Here is a 26,031-nt window from a genome sequence, read left to right as displayed (position 1 = left end):
GTGCCACTCCTTAATAGGTACTAATGGATAAGTTGAGGAAAAGCTGGGCATTGATCAAATTTAAATAAACTAAATTATTTTAATAGCCTTATGTAAATGTACCCCATTGCTCATTAAAAAACATGATAGCCATTATGTATTCACAAATGTATTATGACTGATTCAATAGTATTCTATAAATATTTGTTGGGTTGCTAGCAACTCACTGTGCCCAATATAAAGAAACAAAAATTACTGCTAAAGAGATAAAATTTTTCCTAAAGAAATGGCATCAAATTATCCCCACCTACACATCAGTTTTTAGTACAGCTCTTAGTAGAAAGTTAAAAATGATATAGCAAAAGGAGAAAATAAGACATTATCAGCAAGATGCATGCAAACCAACAGGTAATGGAAGAATGCCCATAGGGATTCCTGCTTTAAGATATATCACTTAGTGTAGAAGTGGCAGTGAGCAATACTTGTTTCCTTAGAATAACTGTGGGAAGAGTGTTCAGGGACCACCATTTCATTCATTCAATAGCATCTCTTAGATGAAGGTGAAAATCAGTTCCTGTGCAAACAAACTGTCAGACTCAAAATAAAAAGCGTTTATCTCTCATGTACAGTGTACTTGCTGCATAATTCCTTTTAACTTGTCTATACTATTGATATTTCATTAAACATGCTGAAAAGATGAAAAATCCATTTCCTTCTCTTTTTCTAGGTTTTCATTTTGTCCCCTCTGCCACTGATTTTGAGAGGCCTCAGACTAAATTACTGCTGAATCATCCAGGATCAATCACATACATCTTGTTGCCAACAATAGATTTTTTTCTTTGATGCCTCCCCATTGCATTTTCAAGTCATTTCCCCTCACTTCTCATAAGATTGCCTCAACCAAACCCAGAATTATACTTATGATCAGTGCTCAGAAGAAGAAATAACAAATATTATACTCAAAAGTAGCCCTGAAAATTTCTCTACTGAACATTGAAAGGGTATTTTCAAAACTCGATCTTTTTTGTGGTGTGAGAGAGAAAAGTTCATGCTTTGACTTTTGTGCCTGTGAGCAAATGTTTCTCCAAAGAGTTCACGATTTTCCCAAATCTATCTCTTAATGCCAAAAGGAGAGGGAAAAAAAAAATCACTCTCGTCCACATTTTCCTTTCTGTTGGGCTTTATTTCATATGTTGAGAGGGGATTATTTTGCTTCAAAACTTGCCAAAAGACATCTGTTAAAATGTTGTGGGTATTCCAGCAGGAAATGTTTTGAAAAATTGGCTCTGGTTTGTGATCTAACTGATACCACAAGGCATTTATAACTGTCGAATTTCAGAGCTGATTTACGACTATCATGCTGTCTTAAACCTGAGAAGTATTTACTGGAGATGAAGCATTACCACATATTAAAATACAGGAGTAAAGCCTTAGAGTGAATGTATCCTTTAACGATCCATACTAGATTTCTACTGAGGTGCTGTCGGCTTTTAATATCACTCTGCCCTGCCGCTTGTTTGTCCTTAGACTAGTCTCTGCATTAATGTACATACTATGGCCATCTGTGAGATGGAGGAGCCCCATCTGCCTCAGATTCTTCTGTACAGGCGTGTATGTGGATGTGTTGTACATAAATATGAACCACTTTGATCTTTCTACAAAGCTTAAAGAATTTTGGCAATGCCTTCCTTATATGTCACTCTCTTGCTGCTGCCATAACAGAGCACATTCTTTCCCTTGAGACTATCTCAAAGCCCTGCACTGACTGGCACTGTGATCATCTTTCCAAACACGCTCAAGAGTGTAATTTTTCATTCATTCTTTCTTCCCGTGTCTTCAGCTCCTGCACTCACCAAGCTCAACAAGCAATGACAAGCAAAATAACGAATGAGGAAGAGGCTAAGGAGACATCCTCTGCTTTTCCTGGGCTGAGCTCCACCCCCAACCTTCGGGTTCCTCAAAGGCATCGCCCCCACCTAGCTTGCACCCCTGAACTCTAAATGTCCAATCTCATCACTGTGTACTCCTACCCAGCTTTTAAGCCCAAAGCAAACCAAACCAGCAAATATGCCCTCACTAAGGTGCTAAGAACGCCCCATGAAAGGGAATATCACTGAAGGAGAATTCAGGACAGGCACAGTGGCTTGGGGTCAGAAAGGGAAATATTTGGAAACAGATGCTTACCAAGTTTTTCTTTAGCTACTGTACGCATTCATATCTACTTAACGTGCTAAAAATTGTGATTCTTCAATCCTGGGGAACTTTCTCTTATCACCGATAAACCTGCCTTTCCAAATCATACCTTTATTATTTTCTCTGAGTGAACACAGTCGCTACTACCTCCTCAATTCTCCTGCAGTATGTATGGCAAAAGAAAACATACAAAAGATGAACGAATGTTTACAATGTGCTTACTATCACCATTCACTTGTCAGTTTAAATGTAAACCATAAGGAACTATGTACAACAGAGGAGCTGCAATGCAAAGGACTACCAAATATCATCTACTGTTGGCAAAAAAGTGGAGCAACTGGAATGCTTCAAAATTGATGAGAGTTTAAAATGGTACAACCACTTCTGAGTATTAGTAAAGTTAAGCATGTGTTATTTATTTATTTTTTTAATTTCCTGATAGGTCTATGGATGGAAGAAAAAAAATAAGTATATCCACAAGAAACCTTGCATAAAAATATTTACAGAAGTTATATTTGTAAAAGCCAAATTAATAATAACCATACTATTAGAAACAGCTAACCCAAGTATCTGCCAACTGCAGAAAGATAAACAGATTGTGGAGTGTACTGCATTCATAAAACTGTAACACCACACAATAATGTTAAAAGAGCACATGGGCTAAATAAATGGTTTAGCAGATGAAGGCATCTGCTTCAAAGACTGCTGACTTCAGTTCAGTACTCACTGTCCATGTGGGAGAAGGGGAAAACTGACTTCTTCAAGTTTAACCTGCGCAGGTGGCTTGGACACAGGTACACGCATAGATGCAAAATAATGAAAACATAAAAACTACTGAAAATTCAAGATGGGTTTTAGAAACTGTGTGAAACAAGCTAGGTCCATATCAGTGACAGAGCAGTGGTCTTGCATATGCACAATACTCTGGGTTCAATCCCCAATGTTTCAGGAAAAAAATTAAGAATGTGGAGATAAACCAGATACACACAAACAAAAATAACACATAGTTACTCTGTTTTTAATTACAATCTGCAGCTAGTCATTTGGGATGTGAAAATCTACTCACAGTAAGAAAAGTCTGAATGACAGGGGTAATGGTGCAATTTTTATCCAAAAAATTGCTTCTCGAAAAGCAACTGTCCAACCATAAAACATTTTGCCATAGCTGAAATGGAACACCAATTTCTGGGGTAACAGAGTATTAAAAAATATTTTCAAGTTCGAAAACACTTTGTTTAACCGTGGGTTATTAGTGAAATATTTAAAACACACAGAGCTTAACGAAATCCTATTGGGAAGCATGTGTGGAAAGTCGGCCTACATGAATCGAAAAGAGGTCTTCAAGGATACCAGAGTGGAGAACTCTGGACCTACTGCTCAGCTCAATTATTCACTCCCAGGAACATCTCTGAACTGTCAAGAAGAACACAAAACAAGACTCAAGTGCCACACCGAGAGCTCAGTACTAGTAAGTATCTTATTCATCCTCCGTGGCCAATTCGGCCAGAGATGGGAATCAGTGCCAAGGACTCAGCTCCATCAATCTCAAAAGGTTGCTAACAGAAAGTAAAGGATGCAGGTGAAGAAAAGGCAGGCCCTACTTTGAAGCACAAGGAGAAAAACGTCTTTGAACTGCTATAACCCCTTTCACCAGAATCAGAGGGGCCAACAAGGGGAGTCAGCAGAAGAAGCCAGAAGTGGGGAGATGTTGCCCCAGTTGGGTTCCATTCCCATTGAAGCTTTGCACAGGTAATTGAGGGCAGATGTACAAAAGCTCAACAAGTCATCCTTGACCTCGCCACAAAGAAATTTTAAAGACCATAAGAACTTCTCTCTCACACACCACGAATCTCCTGCCTCTGTTCTTTCTACTCCTCTTACCTGTTTGTCATCTGTATATGCTCCAGAATCACTACCAAAATTGGGGCGTAGATTTGTTCTGTGACCATCATAACTTCCTCTTCACCATCACTTAATAGTCACAACACTCCCCACCGCTAGCACCACGAATCTGTTCTCCATCACTATGGTTTTGTCATTTTGAGAATGTTGTCTGAGTGGAATTGTAGAGTATGTAACCTTTGGAGACTAGGCTCTTTCACCCAGAATAATGGCTTTGAAATCATTCCAGGCTGCTATGTATATTGATAATTCATTTATTTACTGTGAAGTCTATTCCATTTCCATTGTTTGCGTATATTTTGAAAGCCTCGGGTCTTCAAGAGAATTCATCCTGAGTCAATTTTGTAAAATGAAGCGTGCAGACAAGTCATTTTATTGACAGTTCCACAGTCAGGATAATATTTTTAAAAGAATTTCAAAACTAAATTCTGCAACAAAGCATTTTCTTTCTTTTTCACAGCATTTAATGTGAACCAGACTCACTGGTTAAAGCTTTCTTTCATCAGTTATTGTTTGTGGATCAAGTGATTGTCTGTTGCCCCAAATCTATTGTCCCGTATTCTGCTTTGTGGTACTGGAGTTCTACAAACACTTCTGTCTTGTTAGCTGCTCTACATTAGTTTCTGCTAATAGGCTACTAAAAGTAGACTAGAAAGCCAGAAGAGGAAGAAGGGGATTTCTACTCCCTCTTGTAGCGTCACCCTAGTAATGGTCCCTCAGTCCAAGCTGGCAGTTGGATTCATCTAACATCTGTAGCTGTATCTACATGCCAGGCACTGTGCTGATTTCCTTCAACTCAAACACTACATCAGAACAGAAACTGCAATGACAGTCACCAGCAACTTACACTCAGTCTCTAAGATCCATCTAATTTCTGAGAAGGCAGGACAGGTTAGCTAGTACAAGGTGTACTGAGTAACACTGGTTCTGAAATGCTATATTAAACTAATGGCAAGCTCTGCTCTTCCAGAGTATTACCTTTTTTGTTACTGCAACAGTTCACTGAGCAAAAAACAATGTAAGGAAAGAGAGGATGTTTTTAAAATCTGGCTCATAGTTTCATCTTTGTGCGGCTGGCTTGGCAGAGCCATGAGAAGAATGTTCAGCTTACATCATGGCAGGAAGGAGAGTGGGGGAATATGAATTTTTTTTTACCTATAGAACACTGCCCCCCTATTTATTTTATCTTGGCTTGGCTGACGATGGTGACACCAAAGCTCAGATGTCCTGAGTAAAGCCAGAGCCAAGAATTCTAAGTACTGGGTACAGCTTTACAGGTAGTAATGTACCAGGAGCTCAGAAGGACTAACCAGAGCTAGTGGATATCTGAGAGAGGAGCACTATGGGGCTGGATCTGACTGGTATCTCTGAGAAGGTGTGGTGACGATGGCTGTGGAAAATACAGAAACAGCCGATAGTTGAAACCAACTGCCAGCCTGGGATGAGGGACCATGGCAAGGAAGGTATAACAACAGGCTCATGTGTTTGAATATTTGGTCCCCAGTTGGTAGCGCTGTTTGGAAAGATGGAGCATTTCTGGAGGAAGTTCATCATTGGAGGTGGGCTTTGAGTGTTTTTAGACTCGCCCTACTTCCTGTTTTCTCCTTGCCTCTTCTGTGGGGATAAAAGTCAGCTTTCCACTTCTGCTATCATGCTTCCCTTGATTGCTGTTATGTCTTCCCTGCAATTAAGGATTCTATCTATGGAGCCGTAGTCAAAATAAACACTTTCTTCTTGAAATTGCATTTAGTCATTTTTTTTTTTAATCACAGCAACAAGAAAGTAACTAATAAAATTATCATGTTCCATCATTCTGAACCATTTGGCTAGATTTAACTGTAGAATGACCCTTTAAAGATACAGTTACAATGCCAATTAGAAAACAGTATCCTTGATGGCTCTGCAGAAGATTGTATATGTTGTGAATCAATATTCAGTGTATGGTATGGTCTCTCCCATAGCCACAATTTGAGCAATCAAAAGGTAAAAATGGGAATGTTTTCATTCACTAACACTCCTAGTCACCCACTAGAAATATTTTTGCTTTCTATTCCTGGGACCTTAAGTTCTTCTGGTCTAGAACTTTTTATTGCAGAGAGGCGAGTGATTCTTCCAGGAGACACAACTAAAATTTCCCTCCATTGAATTGGAAACCAATACTTCCCTTGGCCACTTTTGACTTATGATGCCCTTAAGTCAACAAGCCAAGAAAGGAATAACAGTGTTAGGAGGAGGGCTTATTGACTCAGATTCCTGGGAAGACATTCGATTGCTTCTCTACAATGTAGATTATGTCTGAAGTACAGGAGACCCTAACACCATAAAGCATTTTTGAGGCTTACCAAGTCCTATGATTAAGATAGAGGAGGAACTACAATCCAATTAAGGCAGTATGACGAATAGCTCAGACCTTTCAGCAATGGAAGTGTGTGTCACTCCTCCAGGGAAATAACCAGGACCCGCTAAGGTACTTGCTGAAGCTATAGCAAACAGAATGGGTAGTAGTAAAAAACACTCACAAATACCAAGAAAGGCCACATGACAAGTTGCAGAAACATGGGTTTTCATTTAAATGATTTTTTTAGGTTGTATTTTGTTTAGAACATGTTTGCGCATATAAATGCATATATGAAGAAGGTATTTGTCCTATAGATTGAAGCTCCAGGGAGAGTATGTTGCTTCAAATGTGCAGGGATGTTTTGGAGACACTGCAGGTCATAATTTGGTGTCCCTCTATTCAGCTGCAAATGTCTTATATCACTATGCTCTGACCCTTGGAGTTAATTCTAGCCTACCACTTATGAGACGTATTTCTTGTCCCTTGTATAGTACTAGCAAGTACAGTAGGCAGTGACTGGGTAGTAAGTCAGAGGGCATTCCTTCAAAACAAAGATACAGAACAAAGTAACTCTGAAATGAGGCTGATAGCAGAAAGACCTAAAAATATGAAATTGAAGCTAAGATGGTCTTTCTTACAATGTTCTAGTTTGATGAAAGCATAAAAATATTTTTAAAAAAATCAATTCGCCTTAACTACTTGACAAAGATTCTACTTCAATGGGATATGGCCAAAAATAGGCAAATATGCATGTATGTGAATATGCTCATGTATACATACATGCCTTCCTAATAAAGGTATAAAAGACAAAATAGGTGAGGGGAATTATTATTTCTTCCCTCTATTTTGTAAACATATAATGTTGTGGGACTGTGAGAAGCACCCTGGTTCCCGCTCCATTTTAATGAGGTACCTAAAGGCCTGGAGGCTTAGCCAATAATTTTTCCTTCCCAGACACTCCTCCTTGCAAAAGATATTTAATCTGGGGCCCACCCTGAGAAGTGGGAGATGGTTTTACACATCCATTTTCCACCATGGCAATAAATGCCTTAAAACCATGGACTGCCTCTTTTCATCAGGATCTGCCGTGAGGAGCCACGGAGAAGGACTTTGCCTACAGAGTCACCAACTAATCTCCCTTAGAAGGCCTCTCTGCTCTACATCTACGATATCCCAGCCACAGCTGCCAACAAGCCAAGCCCGCTACAGCTGTCAAGTCAAAGTCTCTCCATGCAGGACCAATTGAAGCTTCCCTCTTTCCCCCTAGGCCCCGGGCTAGATCCAGCCCACGGACTTCCACACCATCCTCAGCACTTCTGCAGCAACCAGTGGCGCCTGAGTATCCGAGAGCCAGACATCCACAGCCACCTTGAAGGCCCAGGGACCCCCCAGAGTCTGCTCTGGTATCCTCAGGACCTCAGGCTGTGCTTCCCCACCCCAGGAGCAGTGTCCTGGGGCTTCTTTACATCCTGACACCAGTCCAATGAAGTGCAGTCAATTTCTGGCATCCTGCCTCCTTGAGCAGCTGAGCTTGGTGGCGGAGCAGACGTGGAACCCACTAACCCTTCATACTATAACATCAACTGAGAGAATATCAGAGGTTAAGTGTCTTAAATCTATATTCTCATATAAAATTATGAGACACTAAAAAGTGAAGCACTCCTCCAGGAATTTTGCTATGGATTCTAAAAAGAATATATAATGCATTAGTGGTTGTATGTGGCATAGTTATATTGTATTAAGCAGAATTATGTCTTTGTTATTGCTTTTACTTAGAAATTAAACATAAAATAAAGTGACCTGACTGGGTGTTAAGTTGATGGCTTATGACAGCAGACATTGTTTCTTATCTTGATGGTATCTCAAATCAACTAAAAGACAAGCTGTTGGGCATTCTTGGGAGGGATTTTTTTTTTCATCAGACTGTTTAAAGTCAGAAGCCCCACCCTAAATATGGGCGGTGTCTTGTGATGGCAAGTTCATCTACCCTGCTGCTTCCATAGCAACATTCCTTTGCTAATATTAAAGTCAGTGTCTTCATGTTCCCAATGTAGACTGCTGGAGACCAGCAGCTTTCCAAGAATCCTGCTAGCCAATCTAGCAAAATTCTTTTTGAATACATTATTCACTCTATCAGTTCTGGTCTTCTAGAACAGTGGTTCTCAACCCATGAGTCACCATCCCCGAAGGGATCACATATCAGATGTCTTGCACATTAGACATTTACATTATGATTAATTACAGTTGCAAAATTATGCTTATGAAGTAGCAATGAAATAATATTATGGCTTGGGGTCAGTACAACCTGAGGAGCTGTATTAAAGGGTTGCAGCATTAGAAAGGTTGAGAGTCACTGCTATAAATAATCTTATCAAATCCGGCCACTTTGCTCATTCGCATCCACTCTCTCACTTGAGATCCAATCCAGGATCATACTTTGCACTTGGTTCTCAAATTTCCTTAATCCTCTTCAATTTTTAGTAGTTCCCTAGTCTTTGTCTGTCATGGCTTTGACATGTTTAAACAATACTAATCAATTATTTCATCGAATTGACATAAATTTAGATCCGTCTGCTATTTTCTCATGCTGAGACTGAGGTGACTTTGTTTGGCAAGAGTCCCATGTAAATGGACTCTCAACACATCTTATCAGGAAGTCATATACAGGTATGTCCTATACTGGTCATCTTACTTTTCACCACTTGGTTAAGATTATGTTTCTCAGCCTTCTGAGTTAATGTTACCATTTCTTTGTAATAAAAATCAAAATGTGGGTAATAAATTTGGCACTATACAACCATCCTATTTTCCAATGTTTTCAAGCAACTAACTTTCATCTATTGCCTGTTGAGTATTGCCTACAAAATATATTGCCAAAGTATTTGGCTAATTGGTGATCATTTTTCAACATAACCTTTACATTCATTAATTAGAGTTCTTTTTCTTGGTTACTATTGAGTGAAACACTTGTGGGGCTTGTGAGACACATTTGCAGACATATTGTCTGCCTTCACAGTTGTGTCACCACCCAGGACAGAGAAGAAACTGGGAATCTTAGCTGGGAAGATGTTCTTCAAATTCTAGAACTCAACCTTAACCCTCCTATCAGAGTCTTCTTTCCAGATGGAGAAGATGAACTTCTTTGGATTCATTATTATTTTGATTGATTTAGGAACCACTGAAAATAGTACACAGAGCAAATTTGCAAATGGGTCAGAACCATTCAACAGGGTAATCAACAATCTCCACTTTGTATTGCAACCTTACAATCAAGACAAAGATACAAAGATATCCCACAGTGAGCTATTTGGTTGTTACACATGTTGAGATGAACATCTCAGTGAGCAAATGGCCATCATTGCAAACTGGACCAACCAGAAGCCTGGTTGGATAGACAGTGCTATATCCACAGTTTGTCAAGGGTTTTGAGAAGGTGGACCTAGAGCAGAATGTAAACTCTAATTATTTTGTTAAGATTTCATTTTTATTTTTAAATTATTTGTTTATGCATGCATGAGTTTGTACATGTGAGCACAGTGCTCAGTGTGGCCAGAAGAGAGTGCAGAGTCCCCTGAAGCTGGATTTAAAGGTGTTTGAGGACACGCAATGTGTTGAATGTTGGGAAATGAGCTTGAGTCCTCCCGAAGAACAGCAAGTACTCTTAACTGTTGAACCATCCCTAAAGGCCTGGGACATCTAATATTTTTGGCCAAAGGACTGAGTCAAAATTGTTCTTTGGGAATAGTATTTAAGAAACAGAACGTGAGAGTTGTCCTATCCAACTATCATTCCCCTCCTCTTTATACTATTGCTGTTTGATGTTAGCACCAGATGTGCTCTGTGAACACAAAGTCACTTTTAGTATAAATAGGGCACAACAGAATGGTGCTTTTGGTCTTTTTCTCTTCTATTTCCACTTCCTGGCTCTTCATCTACAAATGTTATCTTAACTGTTCTGGTGATGAATGCCACATATCAACCTGGTTTGAGAAAATGAAAGAAGCAATCCTGCCACAATCCATCTAGCTAAGGTCCTTCACTAGATATATAGTACAATGCTGCCTTCCCTGTAGTGAGCATTACCTCATTCCGACTTTCCCATACATCTTTTGCTTTCTGCTTCTTATTATCCACTCTACCCTCCTGCTTGGTCATTTAGTCTACCAGATTTATGTTACTCCTTAAAATTCCTCTGTTCTGTGTACTACCCCAAGCTATGTCTGCTAAATATATTTTTAACTTGGCAAATTTCTTCTGTAGTCTAGAAGTTTATATTTACTTTCCCTCTGTGTTATTGTCTCCCAGGAATCTTTTCAGGAATGAACCAGCCTCTGGGAAAATGTCTTTTGGTCTCTCTTTCTCGCCTCTCACTCTCCTTCCCTCCCTCCCTCCCTGCCCCCTCAAACTCTCTCTCTCTTTCTTTCCTTTCCCATATCAAAAGACTTCTTTTGGGAGATGTTATTCTTGGCAAGTGAGAGGTAGAGAGCCACATGTTCATTTGGCGTGTCCATGTTCCCTAGGCCTCTGGGTTACTACCTGGGCATCTATGTGGCACGCCTTAAGTCTGCACTGTTGATTTATCAGGAAGCAGCGCTGTGCCTGAAGGTTTGCTTAGTTTGGGGGCACCATCACCACCAGAATATCTGCTCTGACAAATTGCTTGGGGACTTTCAAATCTCCCGAGTCCATCGCTCTGTTGCATCATTTATGCCTTTATGTTGTGTTCATTACCATTTGTTTCCCTTCATGTTCCTAAATAAAAAGATTGCTGCTTGGGGGCTACTTAATTTCCCCTGTTCAAGATTTAAAGATGGCTTTCAAAGTCTTTAAGGTTTTTATACTTGGCAAATGGCTGTGCTTCCTGTGGTGAGCTCCTAACAGAAATTCAAAGCATCAAGTATATTGTAGCATTAGTTACCTAGTTACACTGGCTTTCTGGCTCCTTATGTAGACCACTGCTAATCCCTTAGAAACATGGAGTTTGGCACTGATGTCACAACCAGTGTTGGAATGACAGGCATTTAAGCAAGCCAGAAGAGCTTCTTTGCCATAGTCAGTTAAATTTAAACCTCACTGGATAAGGTTGCTGACATCCAAAAGTCTGTCTGCATAGTCTCTTCATTCATATATCTGCTTCAGCTGTCAGTCCCTAACTTGCTGTTTGCTTACTTCTTTCCTCGCTTCTGAAGGAAAATATACACACAGTTATTAAATGAATGGATGAAAATGCCACTGCAAAAGGATAGAGAATAGATAGCAAATGGGGAGCAGTCGGGATGGCACAGGTATCATTCTATGAGATATTAACTATAAAGAAGAAGCATTCAGATTCCATGATCAGGTGGGGTGATTAGACACTGTATGAAATACAAGGGTTGCCTAAGAGTCCTGTGTTCGTCAACTGAGGCTCTTTAATGTATATAAGGTCCTAAATTCATGGCTTTATCTCTCTTAGCTGTATAATAATCCATTTTAATCCCTTCCTGGACTTGATTGTTCCATTGCAAATTAGAGTTGTAGATGCATAAGTAAATAAGTTTGATTGCAATGAAAGAAGGTCAAACCAAAGTAATTTTTCCCAAAGTTATCAAGGTTAGGTATGCTCTTTCCCTCCCTCTACGGTGGGCTTATCATTCATTTGTGATATAGTTAGGCTGGTTTCTTATTGTTTGCTTTCCACTTGGGGTTCTCCACACAGTCTAGTTGATACTATTTATTTATGGTTCTAGGATGCAAGAAGTATTGCCTGGGTTCAAAGACAAAAAGGTATGCATAAACAAAAGCAACAACAACAACATATGCTCTAAGAAATGCCACTCTTCTTCAGCCCCACTGCCTCCTTTCTATTCTTCCCTTCTTATCTTCACCCACCCCCTGTAGGTAAACCAACCTCATTTGTTCAGATTTATCTTTCCTCTACAGCCAGGTCGGTTATGCTCATTTTGAAAACTTGCATTAGTTCCAAAGCAATTGGTATCTTAGGACCATGATTTGAACATAATGCAAATGTTGTGTTTACTTATGCATGATTTCATACATGACAAACTCTTAAGTGAATGTGGGGATTGCACCTAGCTGAACTGAGCTGTAGAAGAATGCAAAGCATAATTCAGACACCCACCAGCTACCACGTTAACCTTGAGGATGGAATGCCTATTTATACAATGTTACAGCCTCGTCTCTAATTTCTTATCAGCCTCCTATCCTTTCCCGGGAACTCACAAACCGAGAACCTTGTGATGCTCCTTTTTTACAAGCAAACTTCAAGGATTGTTGATTTTCATGATGGATATCAGTTTATTGTAGTATTTGTCTATTTCTCAACCATTTAATATGTCTCTTGATCAGGCTTTGTGGGATAGGACTATAATCACAACAATTTGGGGTGCTGAGGCAAGACAATTTCAAGTTTAAGAGTTCAAAACCATCTTGGTCTACTGACTAAGTTAAAGATCAGAATGAGCAATTTAGAAAGACCCTATTTCCAAATGAAAAGTAAGCAGATGATCTGAGATGTTCTGTAGTACAGAGCTTGGCTGGGCTCACTCACTAGTATAACACATATACACAGAGAGAGAGAGAGAGAGAGAGAGAGAGAGAGAGAGAGAGAGAGAGAGAGAGAGAGAGAGAGAGAGAGAGAGAGAGAGAGAGAGACTGGATTTCTTTCTCCTGTGTGTGATAGAAGTCGATGAGTGTTATATTCCTAATTTCATTTTATCTATAATTTCCCCCAAATAAGGGAATATCTTTTCATTTCACAAGTCTCAAATTACATTTTTTAGGAAGTTCATTGAAATTTTTCTCATACAGATTTTATACATTTCTAGAAGATTAGACCTAGGTATATAACCACCCTTACTATTGCTTCAGATGATAATCTAGCACTAGTTCTTCTGATTGGCTATCATTTGTATAAATAAAAGCAACTGACCTTTGACATCCTGCTTTGTTTCTAAATGTGTTGATGGTTTGAATTATTTTTCCTCTTTGTTTTTTGTTAATCCTACATCTGATAGAGGGCTAATACCCAATATATACTAAGAACTCAAGAAGTTAGACTCCAGAGAATCAAATAACCCTATTAAAAACGTGGAACAGAGCTAAACAAAGAATTCTCAAGTCAGGAATATCGAATGGCTGAGAAGCAACTAAAGAAATGTTCAACATCCTTAGTCATCAGAGAAATGCAATTCAAAAGAACCCTGAGATAACAGTGTAGGAGAATGTCAGGGTGGAGAGATGGGAGGGGTGGGAGAGGGTGAAGGGACACCCACATAGAAGCAGGGGAAGTGGGGTGGGATGGAGGATTATGGAGGGGAAATTGGGAAAGGGGTAACATTTGAGATGTAAATAAAATATATCTAATAAAAAAGTATTAAAAAATAAACTGTTCTCCATACTGTTCAGATAGACACAGGTTAATTACTTTTTCAAATATTATCTGTTGAACTGATCTGTCTTATTAAATTTTACTTGTGAATATATCTAATCCAATATTAAGCAGTAGAAGAGGTGGTGTGCTCTTGTGTACCTTCTTCCAGGCTTTAGTGGAAATGCCTCTCATGATTTACCATTAAGTAATATACTAGCTTTTGAGTTAAACCATATTATATTTTGCCATGTCAATGAAGTATCATTCAATTCTAATTTTCTTGAGTTTCAAAAACTTAGAATAAAAATAGATTTTAAAATATTTCACGAATTTTCCATGGACATATTCATATCGTGTTTCCCCTTTTAGATTTATCAGTATGGTGTATGATGCTAATAAACATCTTAGTATTAAATGTATCTTTCAATCCTGAAAGAAATCTCATTCGATCACTAATGTCTTAATTTGGCATGCATTATGTTTGCTAGCATTTATTTTAGTTTTTTTTTTAAATCAGTACTTATGAAATGATATACGTATTGTGCTTATTTTATGGTATTTCCTTATAAGGTTTTTGTATGTATATTATTATGCATACTTCATAGAAAAAATAGTGACAATGTCCCAAAACAAGTTTTAGCACGTTGGGAATATATGGACTTTGAAAGATAAATAAAATTCTTATGGACAACCTTCTGGGCCTTGGGGCAAGGTTTTATAAGAGTGATTGTTTCTTTTAAGGAAAAGAGTCGATTTTCTCATTCAAAAGGGACAATTTGGGTAATATCTTTTCTTCTAAGAAATTTTTCTTCTATTTAAGTTTTCAAATTTGTTTGCATGCTGCTTATAAAACTCTCTTATAATTTATTGTTTACATTATTTTTCTATTCAGTATTCACATCACTGGCATAATTTATATTGTTTAATTATATTTTTCTTGGTTATTTTTCTCAAACAACCAGAATTTTTAGTTATTAATTAGGTCTACTATCTTTCTGTTCTTAGCTTTATTAATTTCTATTTTAGTATTATTTGCTTACTTATATTTTATTTGCTGTATGATTTTGGGGGGTGGAATTTAATCTCCTTTAACAATATAGTACTATGTATAATCTTGGTTGTTTTTATTTTATTTTATAGATTCTGTTGTATATCTTCATTATCATTTTAAAAAGAACTTTTGTAGTATCACTTCCTTTTTTTCTTGTATGAAATGTTTCACAGGAAAATTTAAAATGTCCAGGTGGAAATGATTTTCTGGTTCTTTGCCTCTCCTAGTAACCTGGAGTTTTACTGCACTGTGATCAGCAAATGTTGCTTATACTATTTTTACTTTAGAAAATATTGACATTTTGAACATTTTGAAAATAGAAAATTTTGAATCTAAGACATAATTTTTACAAGTGTTACATGGGTACGTATCCTCAGGGCTTGAAGTCTTATTGATAATGTTTTTTAAGATTTGTGTCTCCTATCTTTTGTCTGCTTACTCTATCTTGTACTGAGAGTAATGTATTAATGTTGTCCAATGGTACAATCTACCTATCTCTATGGAGGCAGATAGATAGATAGATAGATAGATAGATAGATAGATAGACAGACAGACAAATATCTACCCTACAGTTTTTGCTCTTGACAAATGAAGCTGTTTTGTTTATCAAATTAATATTCACAAGTGTTATATTTGAAGCCACACTGCCTTCTTATTTTATTTACTTGTTATTATTGTTGTTCTATCCTTTATGGAATCTCCTAAAACATTTGAATTTAGGTGTGTCTCTTGTATATAGTGTGTAGTATGGTGTGCCTTGCATAAATCAAATTGAAAGGTCTTCCTTTAATGTGTAAATTAAGCTCACATTAATCCACATGACATTCTGATATAATGTGTAACTGTGTGTATTTTGCTATATTTGTTCATTTCTTTCTCTTTAAAAATGTGCCTTTGCTCTCCAGCTTTTTATTAAACCATTTTGCAGAATTTGTCTGTTTCCTATCATTTGAGCCAATAGTAAAAACTATTGGGTTTTCAGTTGTTGCTGGCATCCTGGATTCATTGCCTAGACAAAAAACAATGAGGTAATTTTATTGTCTTATTACTGCCCCACTGTCTCATGTTTGAATTGTATCATTCTGTTTCACACTTAACATCTATACATTAGTTCAGCCTCCTTATCTTCTCTACATCTGTATTTCTGGATCTATATCTCCATGTGTTAATATGCACAATAACCAACACTTTGTTGACCTTTTCTCAGCTTTTCCCTAGTTGAATGACATTTGCCCTTTGGTAGATTCCTCACAGAGAGGAGTCTTTGTCCTGTGAGATTCCTCATGAGTACAAACTTCTCTAAGCTCCTCTATTTGAAAATTCCTCTTTTATGTCCCAGGAGTTGAAGAATGTTGGATATAAAATCAGCACTTCCTGTGTTCTTTCACTAATATTTCCAACCACTTACATAGTGCTAATCTATTTTTATTTATGATATTAGTGTGTTTCACTAGATTCCTGCTTCAATGGCACCATCTTTTACTTCACTATGTCAAAATCCAGATACTTCAGCATACTGGTTTCTGCTGTTAGCAGAGCAGCAGTTACATGTCTTGCTAATCTGAGGTTTGATTTTTGGCTTCTTCGCCTCTAACTGCTAAAGGACACACATGCCTTTATTTCTGTCTTTTTCTCAATTTCAAACCTCCACATATCCATTTCCTGTAGATTTATCTATTTGAACAATGTTTTAAAAAGTATTTTCAGGCACAGGCTACATCAACCTTGAGATGCATTCTAGTAACCTGCTTCCATGTAGTTGCTGATTTTTAAAATTTGCCCTTCCTGCCCTGTGACAAGAGGAGATATATAAATACTTGGTGGTTATTTTTCTCTTGATATAGCTTGTATTAATTTGGTGTTTCAGCATTCTCCAGCCTCACACAATTTTGATGATAGGTAGGTACATTTTTGGTGGTGCAGCTTTGTTTTTCACCCTTGATGTTCTGTATCAGTTTTGAAGGAAATACAGGGAGAGAAGTACCTACTATATCACCACTGTCTTCAGCTGCATGGAAGGCTCAGTGTTCATTTTGATACACACATTGACACACATATACACAAACACAGAAACCACACACACTATTCAGCTTCCCCAAACAGGAAGTATTCCAGTCAACAGCACTGGGCCCTTACAAACATTGCTTCTTACCAAACACTTCTGAAAGGGCTATCTTGAAATTCTTTCTCTGGAATGGCTTCAACCAAGATTGTCAGCCCACATTTGCATTTGCAAGGAAGAGGCTATCTGCTGTGACTCTGACAAATGTTCCATGTTCTCATACCCACCTGCTATTCCTAATTTGATTGTAACCTAGGCAAGGAGAAAATTTCTTAAGAATTTTACCCGAAGACAAATGAGTTTTAGTAACTGAATTTTTGTTCTGTATGCAAACACACACCTTGATGACACCTTCGAATTATTTATGTCTCTTGCCCACAATAAATAATCAGTATTCTGCCATTTAACAAATGCATCTGCAGACACTAGCCCAGTCATGTGGAGAAAAAAGATGCTCTTAGGATATCTCTCTGTCTCCTGGCTCTTGAATATATATATATATCCATAAACTTCATATATTTGGCCTCCAGCCAGGTCCAAACAAGGTTTTGGGACTTTGACCAGTTTAAAGCTGTATTTTTCATAATAATGTGATCAGTCTTGAAATGCCATGTGAGACTATGCATTTATAGAGGGTTATTTTTGATCCTTTTCTTGCAGCTCAAGTCTACATTCACCTTAGATTCCAAAGAGATGTCCTAAAATTACTTTCCTAGATTCCACTTTATTTTCATATCATATAAGTCCTTTGTCCTTTATTAAAATTGATATCCTAAATTTGAACTTCATTGGTAGGGCTGTTGTCTCTTTTAATAAAGAAGAAATGCACAGTTGCTAGTGGTAGGACTTCAAAATCCAAGAGCAGTTTGGAAAAGATAATCTTAGTGAATCTTTCATGGAAAACATCCTCTTTGTTACCCTGATTACAGAAGATGCTATTATTTAGGGACACTCCTTAAATTCTCACTTAATAACAGGTTTGAAATTAAATTTAACCAGTTCATTTTCCTGTGAATTCTTCTTATAAAACCTTTTAGGTAAAGTGTATTGATGAGAAACCAAACATTTCCTCTTACTTGTAGGAACTGTGGAGTTACTATGGAGCCACTGCCAGATGTCACTGGAGTGATGACACTGTGTCCCTTGAAAATTTTTTAATATTCCATGGCATTTGTTTAAGTTCCTAACACCATCATAGGGAATCTTAATTAATGGTTTGGGAAACACAGCTATATATCTTTTCAGGCATTTATCTACAGATACTCACTCCTAGACATGTTTTGGGATACTATTCTCTATAAAATGTTATAGACTGTTTAAAAATCTTCAGTGATGAAATACGCATTTTATGTAATGAAATATTCTTTTGTAATACTGTAATACTGTATTATATTCTATATGAAGTACAATATATATATCAAATTTTATTAATTTAAGCTCATTTTTTGAGACCTGGGAAATATATATATATATATTTATATATATATATAATTATTTTTCCATTAAAAAGATGCTTTGATGAACATCTTAGTGAATAAATCTTAACATAGACTGATCTATTACCTTGGAGTTAATTCCCACATGCAGAATTGCTGAATGAAAGGGCATGAATATTTAGAGTTTTCTTTCTCTTCTGGAAGCGGTATAGTGATTTATACTTCCTCTAATTTTATGAGGGCATAAATATTCCAGGCCTTTCATTTAATGATAAGAGCTTTATTACAATTTATTATGAATACAGGTTCAGATACTTAGATATTTTGGGGACTTGCATACACATAATTTAATCTTATTTATATACTATATATAATAATCTTATATAGTATAGTATCAGATGAAACCTACTTAAAGTTGAAATGATTGTTCCTATTTTACAAAGGAACTGGGGTTCAATTATAAAAAGAGAAGGAAAGTAGGATTCACAAAGATAAACCAAATTTTTCCAAATCATACAAACCAAAGAGTTAGACAGCTGGGGTTTAAAGCAACAATCTTGTCATTATATGGCAGATACATCAAGGACATAACAAATAACCACCACCACCACAACCCCCATCACTACCATTATCAGGCCTAATACTTATGGAATATTTACCATGCATTAAGTACTATTCACAAACACATTCAACTTTTAGTGCCAAACTTATGTGGTACTATCTATTCTTAAGATGAAGATAATGACTGAACGGATGTGGTAGTCTAGAACTGCACAGATTATATGGTTGAATTAGTATTCAAGTTCTGGCAGTTTGGCTTACAGACCATGACGGTATTGAGTCCACAGAGTACTGAAAACCTAGACCAGATTTTTATTATGAATGTTCTTAAAGGGGAGAAGAATGGCTTAACCAAGACGTATAGATTAAGAAGAAAAAGTCACTGTCTAATAAAATACCAATCCAATAATTCTCTAAGAAAATGTGTATCCAGGTCTGCAAAGTTTCCATCCTTATTCCAGTAGCCTTTACTCTTTAAGCAACATATGGCCTCTTAAGAAGAATACGCAGAACCATTTTCCAGCCCAGTGAGTGAGGTAACTTGAATGAAAAATCGCCTAATGAAATTGGTGACCCACACTCAATTGAAAACAAAATCCCCCCAAGTGACTTGGAAATGTCAAGATTTAAGATTTGAGATAGGCAAACTTTAAGACATTTATACATGTATAATCTAGGATCCCCTCATTGTTATCTGAAGGGTTAATGAAGTACCTTCATTGCTAGTCAATATTTTGAGTCTTTCTCTATGATCTTATTTATGTATTTAGGCATCATTAAAAATTATGGAGATTATAAAAAGGATTATATTTTCTTGTCACCTCTGTAAATACTCAAAATTTTCCTATCTCACCTCCTCCCTGAGAAAACCAACTTAATGAGCTGCAAAACACATTACAGTGAATGGGAAAATATTTTCAGCATCTTATGCAGAAAATACCTCATTAGAAGCAAATGCTTTAGCAAGCAGATTTAAACGTAATAAGAACATGTACTGAGTAGGGACTTTCCTAACAAATCACTAGCATGTGGAAGCACTCTGGTGAATCAGAGCATCACAGGCTTCCCTTTCCTCTCTTTTCTTTTCTTTCTTCCTTCCTTCCTTTCTTTTCTTTTCTTTTCTTTTACACATTCTGTATAGTCTGTGCTCTTTTTTTCTTTTTTGGTTTCTTTTTATATTTACATTTCAAATGTTATCCCCTTTTCTGGTTTTCCCTTTGGAAACCCCCTATCCCATTTCCCCCTCCCCCTGCTTCTATGAGGGTACTCCCCCATCCCCCAACCTACTCCCTCCTGCTCCCCACCCTGACATTCCCCTACACTGGAGCATCATCGAGCCTTGGCAGGATCAACTCCTCCCGTTGATGTCCAACAAGGCCATCCTGAGCTTCCTTTTCTTATCCTTGGGTTGTATTACAACCAAGTGCTGAGTATAGCATGGTGCCCAGTATGTACTCAACTGCAGAGTTTAGTACTCACTAGCCGGCTGCAAAGCAGAAAACTACCTTCAGTTCATCTAATCTCCCCAAAGGCTTATCTGGATATGGGATAATATGCAGGTTCATTTAGAGCAGTGGTTCTCAGCCCTCTAGATGCTGTGACCCTATAATATACTCATCTTATTATGACCCCCAACTACAAAATTATTTTTGTTGCTACTCCATAACTGTAATATTGCTACTGCTACAAATTGTGACATGAATATCAAATATGTAGGACAGCTGATACACAACCTCAAAGAGGTCATGACTCACAAGTTGAGAACCACTTCTCTAGATCACCTAGCTTCACTCAGGCCATTATTTGGATATGTTATGACACGTAGATTAATTTAGGTGTAGTGTGTTTCCATCTGAATTTTTGTTATCATAGAACCTAGACATTTTGCACTATTTTGCATATTGCATGGGCCATACTGGTGTAGGATTCAGAGTTATACATTGAATTTCAAGCAAAAGCCTGAATTCATGAACATAGTACTATGACTTTAGACTTTGGGCCTCAAATCAGAGTAAGAAAGTAGTAGAAGTGGCAAACTTAAGGACAACCTGGACTGGCGTGGTCACAAAAATCACAGTTCTTGACGCCAGTGATACAAGTGCACAGGAGCACAAATGGTTACTTATCCTAGCCTGAAGCTCCACAAGGCACTTGTGGAGTGAAGTGTTTGCAGCAGCTGCTGGTTGAGTTTACAGATGTTTCCACTCAAGTCCACCAGCTCTTCATCATCCATAGCCCATGGTTAAGAGGCTGGTCTCAGTTATCAGCTATATCCATCCAAATTAGGCTGAAACCACCCTCAGTGGTGTTACTGAAGTAATAGGTTACCCTAGGGAAGTAGCGTCCTACATCAAATGGAGAAGTGTGAACTTGTGATTGATTCTAGTAGTAAATTTCGCATCTCGTAAGTTCTTTTCCAGAGTCTCCCATGGAGTCACATTAGTAATGAGGGTAGTGGTGATGGTGGTTAACATTTAAAATGTCTTACTCTGGGTCTGGAAGTCAATGTGCTAAGCTCTGTGCGTTCCCAAGGCCCTAAGCTAATATCATTAATATCTCCGTATTACAAAGACAAGAACTGAGAGAAAAGAAAAAGAACTCAATCCTAAATGCATATGCAGAGCTGTGATTCAAAGTGAAATTGTCATCTGATTTTACAGTCCTCAACTATTGTTGGTTTACTCTATGTTCTCTCCCTCCCTCTCTCTCTCTCTCTCTCTCTCTCTCTCTCTCTCTCTCTCTCTCTCTCTCTCTCTCTCTCTCACTCTCCCCCTCCCTCACCACCTCGTGTGTGTGTGTGTGTGTGTGTGTGTGTGTACTCCAAAAAGGAGTGAAAGAATTTCCTACATGCCTATGGCCTGCCCTCTGAGCCAGCCAACTTTCTCTCACTGATAAAAAAACGTGATGAGCAAACACAGATCAGCCAGCAGTCACCATGCGTGCTTACCGTTAGGAAGTGGCGGTCCTTGGCCTCTCGCCTCCTCTGGCTGTGAGCTGGAGGGTAGGCTGGCAGTGGTGGAGCAGCTATGGGGAGGGGAGCAGCAGCTCTTTGCTCTCTGCGATCACTTCGGCTCCGGTGTTCTGAGGGTACAGAATAGACAAACATCATTTTTTAAAAAAAATTAGTATTTTCAATTGTTTCCCCCTCTTAGAATGTTAGCAAAAAGCTGTTAACAAAAAAGAGTTCTCCTTAATATACCTAATCTATATACCCTCTCAAATTCTTAAAATGCTTCTCAACTGAACATTTACTTGCTGTGAATAAAAGGTCAGATGCATCCATTTCCATGGTCCCACCTTGTAATCTTGAGACAAGGTGGACTCATACGTTCAACCCACCTCATGTCAAAATATCAGTAGTTTAAAAAAAGAAATGTTGAGAATGATAATGACAGAAGGCTTTCTGCCACGAGGATTCGAGTATAGAATAGATGCCAACATAGCACAGCTTCTGGGACCTAGATGTCACCAGCTCCAGAAGATGTGGAGTCAGGAATTATTTTGATGCAGGTTTTCAGCTATAGATACATGGAAATAGGCATAGATAGATAGATAGATAGATAGATAGATAGATAGATAGATAGATAGATAGATATAGAAAAATCACAGAAATTGACAAATGCTATGCACTGGCTATTTTATTTATTTTCTATTTACCTCCACAAAAATGCGTAACAAGCACCCATCTTATTCTAGCCATCTACAACCTTTCCTTCCCGATATTCACAAAAACTCAGAGTTTTTTCTTGTTTTTCAATCTTGTGCTTCTGGGCATAGTAAAAGAATCCCAGTGACAACATGTTTCTCATTCCAGAATGAAGCTGCCTTTGAGGGAAGGCTAAGGAATATCTTGGAGGTAGGGGATAAAGTAGTCATGACTTCATAATAAGAATCACAGAGCAGGACTCCCAGTGGAGTGATAGGGACACCAACATACCCACAAAACTTTCAACCCAAACTTTATCCTGTCTACAAGAAATGTAAGCACAGGGGAAAGAGCAGAGACCAGGGCAATGGCCAACTAATAACCAGCTCAACTTGAGACCCATCCCATGGGCAAGCACCAATCCCTAACATTATTAATGATACTCCATTATGCTTGCAGACAGGATCCACCCAGCAGCTGACAGATACAGACATCCACAGCCAAACAGTGGATGGAGCTTGGGGACTCTTATGGAAGAATAGGATGAAGAACTACAGACCTCAAAGGGGATAGAAACATCAAAGGAAGACCAACAGAGTCAACTAACCTGGCCCCTTGGGACTCTTGGAATCTGAACCACCAACCAGAAAACACACAAGGGCTGGACCTAGCAGATGTGCAGCTTGGTTTTTATATGTGAGTCCTGAACAACTAGAACAGGGGCTGTCCCAAAAGCTGTTGCCTGTTTGTGAGATATGTTCTTCTAGCTGGGCTGCCATGTCTGGCCTCAGTGGGAGAGAAAGCACCTAGCCTCAAAGAGACTTGATGTGCTAGGGTCAGGGATACCCAGGGGCTCCTAAATCCCTCAGAGTAGAAGAGAAGGGGAGATAGGAGAAGGATTGTGGGAGGCGGTGACCAGGAGCCAGGCAGTGAGCAAGATGTAAACTGAATAAGTAAATAAAAATTGAATTAAAAAAAAAGAACCACTGAAATAAGTTTCTGAGTTTGATCCTCAGTACCACAAAAGATAGATAGATAGATAAACAGATACATAGATAGATAGATAAGTAGGTAGATAGAGGTAGATAGATAGATAGATAGATAGATAGATAGATAGATAGACAGACAGACAGACAGGCAGACATTATAGAGATGCCCAAATCACAATTTAGTTTTTCAGTATTTCCGTGTACCTAAGAATATCCCTTGCCTACACTAAAGCCTATCTCCCAAATTACAGTGTCCACGCATCCCCAGAGGCCTCATCATGATCCAAGTACAAATTGGTGGATCATATTTTTCACTCTGGCTTTTCATTGTTTAACATTAATATCATCCATGCAATGTACAATATTAGTCATAATGCCCAGCGCTTATTGATGTGTGCCAGAAATCCTTTGCTTCACCTTCTCAGCAACCCTACTAAAAGGGGCATCAATTCTGTCCCTCATCTGCAGATGTAGAAACAGATTTAAGGAGAGAATGTCACTGTGCAGTGATCAGTGGTACAGACATTGCTCAGTGTCTTTAACCTTGATGTTGTTCAACCTATAGCCATTGTAAAGGACAAATATACCTCACTCAGAGCAAGAGGACTTGGGTTTTTCAATATTTGATTATATTTTGCTGCAATTTAATTCTTTGAATAGTTACAACACTATAACTTATAAGGCACCATTTACACCCTCCTCCCTTAGTTTTCACCTGTGCTATGACACAGAGAAATCTGAGCTGACTCTTCGGTGTTGTCAGATGCCCGTTCTCCCAAGATCCTATATTTCCCATTTGTATCCCGATAAAAATATCACCTCCCTATTGTCAGCCCTTTCAACTAGAAGTGGACACTGGAAAAGGTGTGTGTATGTGTGTGTGTGTGTGTGTGTGTGTGTGTGTGTGTGTGTTTGTGTGTGTGAGTGTTTGTGTGTGAGAGTGTTTGTGTGTGTGAATGTGTGTGTGTGAGTGTTTGTGTGTGTATGTGTGTGTGTGAGACAGAGAGACAGAGAGAGAGAGAGAGAGAGAGAGAGAGAGAGAGAGAGAGAGAGAGAGAGAGAGAAAGAGAGAGAGAGGGCGCTTCTAGTGTGGCACCTGCGTGTTTAAGGTAAGATCTCACTAAATCGCCCAGGCAAGCTTTAAAACTGACAATCCTCTGCCTAGCTTCTTTAATAGCCAAGCCTTGCTGGTCTGTGCCACAAGGCCACATATAGAGATAAATATTGCATTCATCTTTTGATCAGAGGTCTTAAAGCACCTGTGAAATAGATTTTAACTAAATGCTCATTGAAGGATTGTACAAATTAATGCTTTACAGAAGTCTAGATTTTTGAAAATGAGAATGCATCCCATACATCTGCAATACCCAGGCCAGGAGTAGGGAGCCTAAAGGAATCCCCCACTAATAAGACGTTTGCCAGTGGTGAGCTAGAGACAGTTATCAGTCCACTAGGGCCTGAAACTGCAGTCAAATCTTTATCCTTATTCTTTTAGACCAATGTAACATAGATGCCAGCCAGAAACTTGAAAGGAAAGATAAAATATAATTCTCTCTTTATAACGATGTATTACTCACTGTGTGTGTCTTAAGAACATAAAAGATGGCATAACTTAAAGTTATTACTGGCACTGAGCATTAAAGTATTGCTAAGAAAGAGGGAAAGCAATAATTGTATTCTAAACACCTTGAAATCCATTTAGATGCCACTTCTCTGAGGCTCCGCGACTTGGCAGGCACATATCTGTCCAGTCCCCATAGCACTGCAATGACCCTAACTGCTTACTTGTTCATCCTCCTCGATATGCCAGGAATTTTTGAAGGCAGAGACCACATTTGATTGCTCTTTCAATCCTATAATCCAGCATAGCACCTGACCTTCAGTCCAGTTTGTCCAGGGTACGGGCATGATATTAAGACAGCCAATTTAAAGTTTAATCTCAGTTCCCAAACATGCACAAAACTGCAGCCACCCAGTTTGACTTGCCCATGTTTCATCATGCCCTCTGTCCCCAGGAAAGTAAGGCAATTCCAGCTGTCCAAATAGAGGCTCCCCACAGAGAAGCTCACTTCCACATTTGGGGAGCCAAGCCCTTGTCTATAAGTTTGGTATTAGTCCCAACCAGCAGGTGGCAGACGTGTATTATGCTGATTATGCTGATGGATACACAGCTACATTACTGTTTCTTAGGCAAGGAATATATATATATATGCTAATTTTAATTCTACACCACTACATGTGTGTAGTTCTATTATGCCTATAATTCCTGAATTCCTGTTTATGGCTCTCTACAGTGCTATTAAAATTACTACACCCAAGGTTTGCTATTAAGCCAACCACAAAACAAGCCAGTCTGAATAGGGTAAAATGAGCCTCCGTAGTCTTCCATCTAAAGCCCAGAAGGCTGTCTATCCATCTCTTATGCCCCAGGCGGAACTTTGGAGAAAATTGATATTGGCACTTTCTGTTCTTCCGTTCTGCTCTTAAGTCCAATCATGATGA

The 26,031-nt window shown here is 38.4% G+C and overlaps 1 protein-coding gene across 4 annotated transcripts in view; it reads right to left on the bottom strand.

The window, feature by feature from the left end:
• The window catches only part of NHS (NHS actin remodeling regulator), a gene marked incomplete at both ends in the record, with an annotated part of 312,748 nt that overhangs the window by 15,698 nt on the left and 271,019 nt on the right, over positions 1–26,031 (bottom strand). For all 4 annotated transcript variants that reach the window (XM_080910762.1, XM_080910763.1, XM_080910764.1 and 1 more), the window contains one exon: positions 21,842–21,975. In XM_080910762.1, coding sequence (XP_080766888.1) covers positions 21,842–21,975 — 134 coding nt within the window. The remainder of the gene's footprint in view (positions 1–21,841; positions 21,976–26,031) is intronic.

The sequence above is a fragment of the Micromys minutus genome, assembly GCF_963924665.1.
Source record: "Micromys minutus genome assembly, chromosome: X".
Taxonomy (NCBI): Eukaryota; Metazoa; Chordata; class Mammalia; order Rodentia; family Muridae; genus Micromys; species Micromys minutus.
This window is presented reverse-complemented; position numbering and strand designations above follow the sequence as displayed.